Source organism: Sturnus vulgaris, chromosome 1 (assembly GCF_052056855.1).
Source record: "Sturnus vulgaris isolate bStuVul1 chromosome 1, bStuVul1.hap1, whole genome shotgun sequence".
Lineage (NCBI taxonomy): Eukaryota > Metazoa > Chordata > Aves > Passeriformes > Sturnidae > Sturnus > Sturnus vulgaris.
This window is the reverse complement of record NC_142243.1, coordinates 20,653,386-20,662,955: the sequence shown is the minus strand read 5'-3', so window position 1 is coordinate 20,662,955 and position 9,570 is coordinate 20,653,386. Positions and strand designations below refer to the sequence as shown.

Here is a 9,570-nt window from a genome sequence, read left to right as displayed (position 1 = left end):
AATTCTGTGGATATTACTGCTATGACTGACTTTAAAGCATTTTTATAACTATTTATCTGTTTTTAGTTTAATTCTCCAAGCCATTAATCCTCTATATGGATTAGGCTTCTTTGAGACTTTATATATCTATATCTCTATCTATATGAATGAGAAAAATAGGTTTTAATGCACACTTTTTTTTGCATGTAAATATCTGCTTCTTTCTTTGCATATGTATTATCATTTTTGGTAATATGCTTCTCTGTGTCCATCTCATAGGCACACCTTACCACAAACTGGTACTAGCTTCCATGGAAAAGGTCTGTGTGACAGCATTTTCTCATGTGTCAGGTCTCTTACTCTTCCTTTGTTGGAAAAATCCCACTGACTTCAGTGAGACAAGACACCTAAAGACAATTAAGGTTTTGACCCATTATATTCCTATGAAATTCTAGTGGAACGTCTGCAGTATATTAATCCATAACTACGTTATTAAAAATAGAACCCAGGTACAGACTAAGTGCTAAAAGACTAATGAAGAGTAATTGCTGCAAAGAAAACACTCTGCCTTAGTCTGATGGTGTGGATGCCAGGCTTTCTAAGTATTTACACAACTAACCATCAAGAATGGGCCTGTAATAATTGTCTAAATATATATTTACATGGATACAGATTAAAAACCATATCCCTTTTCCACTAATAGCAATGAGAGTTTTGTCATTTGCTTTGGTGGAATCAGGGATATGGTCCAATAGAATAATTTGTCAACTGTTTTATTTTTCAGGGGAAAATAGTGTTCCTCCTATCTTTCTTTTGCTTTTAGAGGACAGCTAAGGGAAAGACAAAATTTAAATAACTCCCCTGGATTGATTTAATGTTAAAAGTCTAATGTATACCTACAAAGCAGGAACATTGAGTTAAGGCCTGAAGCTGATTAGTTTCTAGTTTTAAGTGGAAGGGTAAGAAAAGTACAAGGAAAACAATTTCTTTGCAGAGAGAAAGTATATTTTGATTACCTCTTCCTTTTATTGTAAAATCATTCCTCACCACACTGTGAGTGGACTCCAAGCATCATTGTTAGCAGGTAAGTCACAAGAACCAAAGCTGAAGTATGGATAAAGCAGCAAGATCATAACACATCAAAGTATCATATACACTGAAGAAATAACTCAGCGTCCTTAGGTGGGCTTTTCTTCCCTATAAAAATTTGCTCTATGTAGAACTTCATTCACATGGACACTAACAATGAGGAAGTATTTGCTTTGGCGGAAGTGGATCGCACATCTGTTTAACTTGGTTTGTGGTTTTTTAACATAAGGTTTCTCTGTGTTGTACAGATGTGAATCAGGTAGCATTCGACTTTTTCCCCCTCTGCTGAGGTGCTCGGTGTCACTCTCTGCTGGGGTGCTTGTTTCATTGACTTTTGCCACGCAAATCCATCGCTTAGAAGAGCAGGCTTCATTTCTCGACTGGTTTGGTGGGTCCTTTTACTCATTATCAGTCAGCATAAATAATAAATCCAGAAAATGTGCTGTATTTGTTGTTGTTTCCTCCATGTGCTTTTCCTCCATCTAATTTAATGTAAACTTCATCTCCTGGCTCCAAGTGAAGAACCACGCTGTTACTGGCATAGTCGTAGTTCTGATCTGCATCCTGAGCAATCGCACTAGCTCGAACCTACATAAAATACAGAATGACTGGTTAAGAAAACTCAGGCAGTTTTTCCTGCCTGGTGAAATTAAAGCATATCCTCAAAGTTTTATTCCACATGCATGAGTTGCCACTTTAAACATCTGGCAATGTATATCATAGTTTATTCCTATGGCTACTGCTTATTTTCTCCTACTGTAGTTCTGAAACTGAAGCAATAATATTCTCCTTTCTCAGTCATCTGATGAATACACAACTGCCTGATCATCTGTAGATGTCTGGAGCCTTTTAAAAAATATGTGTAAGAATAGCTAGAGTTGGGAGAACTGGATCCGATGGTGTGCCAATTTTACATTGGTGTAACTTTTGTATCAGTGGGACAAGTGATTGACAATGGTGAGGATCCACAGGGAGGCCCGCAGGGAGCTCCCAAGATGGACTTTTTCCAGAGGCAGTTTATTGTCATACTAAGTAATAGGATCATGCTGCAAAAAAGAATACAAGAAGTACACCCCCCCTACACACACAAGCAGTCTGGTTTTGGAAAAGCTGCTATTACCACATTTCAGTAAGCAAACATTTAATTTCACTGTGTTTTAAGAAATGCACTTTCGAAAAATCACAGGCAAGTCACTATTTGCTGTAAGAGGTTTTTGGAATTTACAAGTCATTGAGGGCTTTTCATTTGCAACTTTCCCTTAAACATACTTTTTTTTCCATTTCTCCCTTGGTATTCCACTACTGATTAAATTTGACATTTCTTGCAAACTGGAAGTAATCTGTAATTTCAAGATATATGTTGGTTTCCAGCAATGAACAGCCTGTGCCATTGTAAGTCTCCAAATCATTTATATATAATTTGACTCTGTTTGGTAAAATATTTAAACATGGTTGCATGTGATTTATTTCAGTGTAACACGTCATCTGCTTGTTGCTTGTCTTTGTTCTAGCGTAGTTACAGAGCAGTAAATGATTTAGTGGCATTGCAAATCTGAACTAAGTAATAATGCATGACTTGGCGTACTATATGTGGGATTTTTTCTGCTCTGAACTGAAAAAATAGGCTATAAGTCACAATTTTCCATGGATTCCTTTCAAAGTTTACATGACAAATTTCCAAATTAAATTTTCATGTGATATGATTTCACATTAATATTGAAATGTTAAAAAGGAGGGAGTTCTTTTACCATGCAGGATGTTATGGCATTATGCAGCTTAAAAATCACAGTAGGTGGAAATTCTTTATGCATCCTGTAAGAACAGTGAGAAAGGCTGCAAAGGCTTGCAGAACTGTGACAGGCTGCAAATTTAAACTGATACATGGCATGATGATAAAACCCGACTATTTCAGGACTTCTTGATCCTGACTTGCCTGGTATTGTTTACAGAGGTGATCTATTTTGCTAGGTTTTTAAGCAATAATTATTCTAAGCAATATTATTCTAATGTACATCTAAAGGATGTTTCCTTTGGAATAGTGACTGGCAGGGCAGAGTTGAAGGCTCTGGGCCATTAACCTGGAAAGACCTTCCAGAGAAAATAATGAACTGAGGTTGTTGCTGGCAGTGGAAATGGAAAGGGCAAATGGGCAGGAGTGAAAAAGCTACAGACAAGGTAGAAAAACTTTCACAGAGAACGAGTATCTTGCATACTGGTGAGGAAAATGGTTTAAAGGACTTTTCAAATTCCCAATTGCTTCCTAATGAAATGCTACTTTGTGGATTTTATACAAATCTCGTGGATGGCAAGGGAGAATTTGAATTACATCAGTGACTATCCTAAGAGAGTCAGCATGTGGACACTGGCTACAACAGCAATGGATATTTAATTTTTAAGATTCTACATAATACATACTGGATGGAAAAGAAAAAGATTCTAGGTATTGAAAGTCAAGAAACCAAAATGCAGGTCTTACTGCCCTCTGTGTAGCAGCAAAGGTCCTGTATGCTATCCTTAGTGGGTTTACCTTTTTGCTTGGTTAGCTAGAGCAATTTCTTTTTAAAGCCTAGAACAGTCTCAAATGAATTCTCAGTGACTGTACTGCTGCAAGAGGGTAAATGTATCTCAAAGCATTATGAGACAATACATTTCACAAGTTCCATATAAGTTCTTTCATGAAGCTACGCTCTCTGCCTGCTCACACATACCTAAGCTGTGTGACCTCAGCACTTCCCTGTTCAAGCTTGATAACCATTAAAGCAGACAATGTGGTAACACTGGGGACCTTGAAGTTCCACATATTTATTGCTTAGGAATGTTTGGGTTTTTTTCTTTAAGTCATATAGTTTTCAATGTTTCAGGTTTTTTCATTGTTAAGAACACTGGATTTATAATGTTGCCTTTGTCACTCCATTTAACTACTTCTAAAATTTCTGAGCTTCCTTACAAATATACATAAAGCCTGTCAGCATTTAGTATTTCAAGTATAAATCATAATCAATCATTGAGGCATCAAAACTGTGGGTCGGTTTTAAACCATTTATATGCAGGTATTTACCTAAATATCTGGTATAGTATATACAAATTGACACATGGAAGCTGCCTTTGGGTGGGTTTTTCTTTCTTCTTTGAATAACTATGAGTTTAATTTGTCTCATGTCTAGCACTGGAAGTACCTATATTTGGAAATTATTAGACCTCAAGTTCAATTGAATATTTGTAATTGGATTCTTCTTTTAAAACTACTGATATGTATTTATTTTTCACGGTTTGGGAAAATAAAAACTCTACAACATTATAAATAGGGATGAATGTAGATCAGTTCTGTAATTGTAAGTAAAATTGTATTCCTGCGGTGAACAATATTGCTTTTGTAGGAAGATATCAAAGTGAATATATTAGGATGTAGTTTGTTTTACTAGTTCTGGTTTATCTGCTGATACAGTATTTATGGTAGACTTTTTCTAATTTAATTAACTGCCGCTGATGTCCTCATTATTCTGTTTTCACAGTCCTTCTGAGGAGCCATAAACAAAAGGTTAAGTGGTGTATCAGATTAATTTAGTGGTCGCCGCCGCTGCCGTGTGCGCTGAGCACAAAGGGCCGCCAGCCGGCCGTGCTCGGCGGGGGAGGAGGCGCAAACGAAGGAGCTTTTCCCAAGCCGCCAGGCACGGCGGGGACACGGGGGCCGGTGTTCAGCGCTAGGGACGCGGCGGGGAGCCGATCCATCCCCCAGCCCACCCCGCCGGAGGGCGAACAGCCCAGGGAGAGCGGCAGCGCCGGCTCCGGGCTCGCCGAGCGGCCAGCCCGCCCTGCAGCGCCGGGACGGCTCGGGCGCTGAGGGACCTGTTGAGCCGCCGGCGGGAGCGCCGCGGAGCTGCGGGGACACGGCAGCGATTGGGCACCTCGCACTCTCCTTGAGCACCCAAAGCCTTGGAGGCTGGCGGCGCCTCTAAGCGCATTAGGAATTAGTGCCAGCCTTAGTGTCTGTTAACTAAGCACGGAAGAGGCGCAAAATCGCGAAGGATGGCTCCTCGGGGGCAATGTTAACAGTCACAGCCACTGCGAGCATAGTGCCTACGTTTATTCTAATTAAAAGGGATGATTCCTCTGTATTTCAGACGGCAGCATCGCAAGGCCTTTAATTATTTCCGGTGTCTTTATCCTGCCCAGAGGCTGCCGACAGACTCGGGTCCTGCCCGGTCTCTCCGGACGCCCGCTGTGCTTCCTGGCACGGTCCGTCAGCCGGCGCCGGCCCGCCAAGGGCTCAGGTCTGCGGGCGCCGAGCTCTTTCTATTACCAGCTCTCCTAACAGGGAGAAGGAGCCTCGCTCCCCTCCGGGGGCTGAGCCTGTCAAACCCGGCGCTCCGCTGCGTGGGAACCGCGTCCCGTGCCGTGGCTGCGTTCCTCCCACCCACCTCACCCTTTCTCCACACAGCACCACCCTCTCCTGAGCTCACCCACCGCCCCTGGCTCCCGTTTCTTGCCGGGGACTTTCCCCTCCCCGAGGGAGCGCCGGGCTCTTGTCCCAGCGGGCAGCGCAAGCCGTCCCGTCCCGGCAGAGCTGCGGGCAGCGCTCCGCGGCCGGGGCGGTGGCCAGGGCGGGCCGGGAGCTGCTCTGCTCGGACAGCGGGCTGGGAGCGGCACCTGCAGCGCGGCTCTCGCAGAAGGGAGCGCGTCGAGTCCGCACTCACCCAGCAGCCCGGGCGGCCTCGGCTCTGCGCGGAAGACCCGGCCCCTCGGTAGCCTTTGGGCACCCGAGGCGGAGCGGGGAGGCGCTCCCCCCCTGGCCCGCTCCGCGCCGCCCGGGCTCGGGCTCCGCTCCCCCGGCACGAACCCGCGCTGCCTCCAGCGGCCGCCCGGCACCTTCCCCGCCCGCTGCCCGCCCTTCCCGCGCCGCTCCGCCCGCTGCCCGCACAGCGCCCGCTCCCACGGGGAATCCCCGCCGCCCGCTGCCCTCCTGTCCCCGGCTGCCCCCGGCGCGGCGCCCACCTGGTTGTTCTTGCAGAGGTCGGCCCACATGCTGGTGCCGTCGCCGCCCCGCATGAGCACATGGTAGGTGAAGAAGTAGATGCCGGGGATGGAGCAGGTGAACTTGCCGGTGGTGGGGTCGTAGTGGTTGCCGAGGTTGGTGACCACGTCGTCGAACTTGAGCACCTCGTAGCCCTCGTGCTGCCGCTTGAGGCCGGCGTAGAAGGCGATTTTGGGGACGGTGCTGTAGGTGGCGGCGCTGATGGCCCCCGCGGCGTTCAGCCCCGGCGCCCCGGGGGGGCCCGGCAGGCCCTGCCGCCCCGGCTCGCCCTTCTCACCCGGCGGCCCCACCGGGCCGGGCGGCCCCGGCTCCCCCGGCGGGCCCCGCGGCCCCGCTTTGCCCGGCCGGCCGGCCTCCCCCTTGGGCCCCTGGATGAAGGTGGGCAGGGACTGCATGAGCCCGCGGTCGGGCGTGGCCGCCGTGCTGGGCGCCTTGGTGCCGCCGTAAGGGTCGCAGACCATGCGGCAGGTGCCCAGCATCTCGTAGTGCGCCGAGGTGCCGGCCGAGCTGACCAGCACCGGGATGAGGATGACCAGCAGCAGCACCATCACCACCCCCAGCGCGCCGGCCGCGATCAGCCGCCGCCTGCTGCCCACCAGCCGGCTCAGCGCAGGGCGATCCTCTTGTCTGCTTTTGGACAAAATCTTGATGGTTGGCGGGGTTCCTCCTCAGAGCCGAAAAAAAGCCGAGCCCGCTCGAGCTCGGCTCCCCTGGGGCTCGGCCGCCCTCCCGAGGGCCGCCGGTGTTGCGGGGGCTCCCGCGGGTCGCGGCGCTCCGCTGCGGCCGCTGCAGCCGCCGGGAGGGCGAGGGAGCGGAGCGGGAGAGGGAGCGGGAGAGGGAGAGCTGCCGCCGCGCCCCGGCCGCCCGCACTTTTATGCTCCCGCTGGCGATCGACTTTTTTTTTTTTGCAGGCTGTGCCAGTCCGAGTCAACTTTCCCTGGAACTTGCCTTTCCTCTCGCGATCGCCCCGCTCGCCTCCTCGCTCTCTCTCTCCCTCCCTCTCTCTCTCTTTTCGCAGAGACGACAGTCCTCAGCGGGGACGCGCCTCCCGGCCGCCCCGGTGCCCGCCGCCCAGTGCCCGCGCCGCCGCGCCGGAGCCGGAGCCGGAGCCGGAGCCGAAGGGAGAGCGGGATCCTGCCCGGGTTCCACCTGCCAGGAGAGGAGGAGGCTGACGAGCGCGCTGGAGCAATTTATAGGCACCCAAAAGCGCAGGGGAAAGGGGAGCTGCTTTGGCATCTCATTCCAGCATCTGCTCTGCTCTTCCCACTCACAGAGAGTTTGGCATTACTCTGGCAGTGTGGGAAATATATATTTTTTTTCTTTTCTCCCTCCCCCACCCCTCCTGCAAACGGATGAACAGCGAAATCGTGAGCCTCACTCACTAGCTGCATCTTTCGATGACAGCTCTTTCTGAAGCAGACAGAAAGGAAGAGATGTGCTTAGCAGCCCCTGGGTACCCTTCAGGTCACCGATCGAGAATTAAAAGGTCAATCCACCTCCTGCTTAATGCTTCCCTGAGGCCACTTTGCCATGTTAGCGTTTTATGGGAAATGCCGCTTTAAATGCAGGGATGTTTTACCAATTGTCCAAGTAAAAGTTATTTGAAAATATACCTCCCACAATAATAAAGAGTTTAACGTATCTGGCAATTTCAGATCTCCCTCTTCCTCCTCGTCCCAATTGCAACCATAAAAACAGAGAAGAAAATAGTTTTTGCTGTGAATTAAAACAGACATACTCATCACCGTGTTTCCCGGTGTTAAAGCCACCGCTGCTCTGCTTGCAAACTGACACTGAGGGAGTGTGTTCCCTTTTGTTTAGAAGCTGAAGAAAAGTCCGGGGTATATGCAAATCGGCAGATGCCTAATACCTGAGAAAAAGATCTCTTTGGCTTAACTCGGGGGCAGCAAAGCATTTTGTAAAATCTTGGAGGGTTTCTTATTTGTGGGTGGGTTTTTGTGTGTGTGTGTGTGTGTGTGGTTTTTGTTTGTTTATTTTTGGTTTGTTTTTTGGTTTTTTTTGTGAGGTTCTTTAGGTTCTTGTTTTTGCATGAAAGGCTTCTCCTCTCCCAAGGTCTGGTGGGCACCTCTATGACTGAGTGGGAAGGTGAATGTGCAATATTAGTGGCATTGTTGCAGAGAAAATATTAAAGAACTTGTCCTGCTTACAGATATACAAGGTACACAAAGAGCTGTTTAAATAAACAAACAGAATTGATTCCTAAATCATACTTCTGTATTCAGGAGCAATGGACGTCAATCAAACCTGGGTGACATTTGCCTGTCAATACAGGGATGATGGCTGGAAAGAGTGTGACTTATTACAGCAAGGCAAGAATCAGAAATGAGCAACAGCGGCAAATAGGACAACAACCAAATAATGGCATCTCCAGTGATGATCAGAGGGCTGTGATCTTGTCTTGGATTTTATTAGCACGAATCTGCTCTCCCCTCACCGTTCTCTTTTATTTCCTTTCTATTCCACAACACAATAAGGTCAAACAAGCAGGCAGTGGGAAACAAAGATTCATTGATTCTTCCTTTTAAGCAGAAATGTCAGCAGCTCCTTTTGCTCTTTCCTGAGAGACTCAAAGGCATCGAGTGTGTCCATGCCGTGCAGAGATGGGCCAGTCCAGCTCCTTATCTCCCCAGAAAACTGTCGACAAAGCTTCCATTCATGCACTTGTAAATATTCCTCCCCCCCTCCTTTTTAAAAAGTTTTTTTTCTTTTCTTTTCTCTGATGCTCTGTCTTCAAAAAATTCTTTATCTGGCACTGACACAAGCTAGCCAGTTCCCTTAGCTAAGGGCTTCCCCTAAAGACCCAGGAAGGCAGTTGAACACACTTGGAGGATTATGTTCATATCTCATTGCTCTCTTCACCCCATGGGAAAGGGCTTTCAGCACTGTTTTCTTCTGGGCAAGAAAAACTGAAAAGATGTGCCAGAAGTGACTGCTCTGTCTCAGCCTGTAGCTGGGCCCTTGAGGTGTTGTATTTAGTCATCCCTAAGCCAGCTGGTTTTTGTGACATCAAGGGTGTGCATAAACCTTCATTGCAATGGCTGTGCTACATGTTAGGCAAAGAACAGAGCTCATCCTCAAATAAACACAAACCTGTCATAATCTGTGAAGCCATTTGTGATGCTGGGTGACCTATTGGCATCAAGCATGCCCTCAGTTCCTTACTCCAGCTATGATAAGCCTGAGTCTTAAAGTGAGGTCCTACCATACCAGCCACGTTTTCCTTAATAGTTTTATCCTCACATATATTGCCTGGGATACTCATTCACTCTGAACTGTTGCAGACCTTCTCCCAAAGAAGACAGCCACAAAAAATCACAGCCAGGGTAACCAGAATAGATAGATCAGGGCAAGTACTGGGTTCTCAGCAGAATATTACCTTGGTATATAAGCTGGGACCTTGGATTCAGTTACCAGATTAACCTTAGTTCCCAAGGAAAAGTCATATTTTC

General features: G+C 47.6%; 1 protein-coding gene and 1 long non-coding RNA gene across 2 annotated transcripts; one reads left to right on the top strand and one right to left on the bottom strand.

Annotated features, from left to right (window-relative positions):
- Positions 1–981: 981 nt before the first annotated feature.
- On the bottom strand, positions 982–7,121 carry C1QL3 (complement C1q like 3). Its single transcript, XM_014875596.2, has 2 exons — positions 6,061–7,121; positions 982–1,656 (listed from the first exon to the last, which is right to left on the bottom strand). Exons 1-2 carry the CDS (start codon positions 6,646–6,648, stop codon positions 1,477–1,479), a joined length of 768 nt encoding a protein of 255 aa, XP_014731082.1. The 5' UTR covers positions 6,649–7,121; the 3' UTR covers positions 982–1,476.
- LOC148225104 (uncharacterized) lies at positions 5,984–8,325 on the top strand. The gene is made up of 2 exons (XR_015802192.1): positions 5,984–6,123; positions 7,119–8,325. It is a non-coding gene; the product is annotated as an uncharacterized LOC148225104 (long non-coding RNA).
- Positions 8,326–9,570: the final 1,245 nt, after the last annotated feature.

Bases quoted from the DNA above. Each gene is read 5' to 3' on its own strand.
- C1QL3 (XM_014875596.2), bottom strand. From the start codon at position 6,648: ATGGTGCTGCTGCTGGTCATCCTCATCCCGGTGCTGGTCAGCTCGGCC. The intron at 1,657-6,060 runs GTGGGCGCCGCG...TATTTTATGTAG, and splicing joins ACCTCTGCAAGAACAACCAG to GTTCGAGCTAGTGCGATTGC.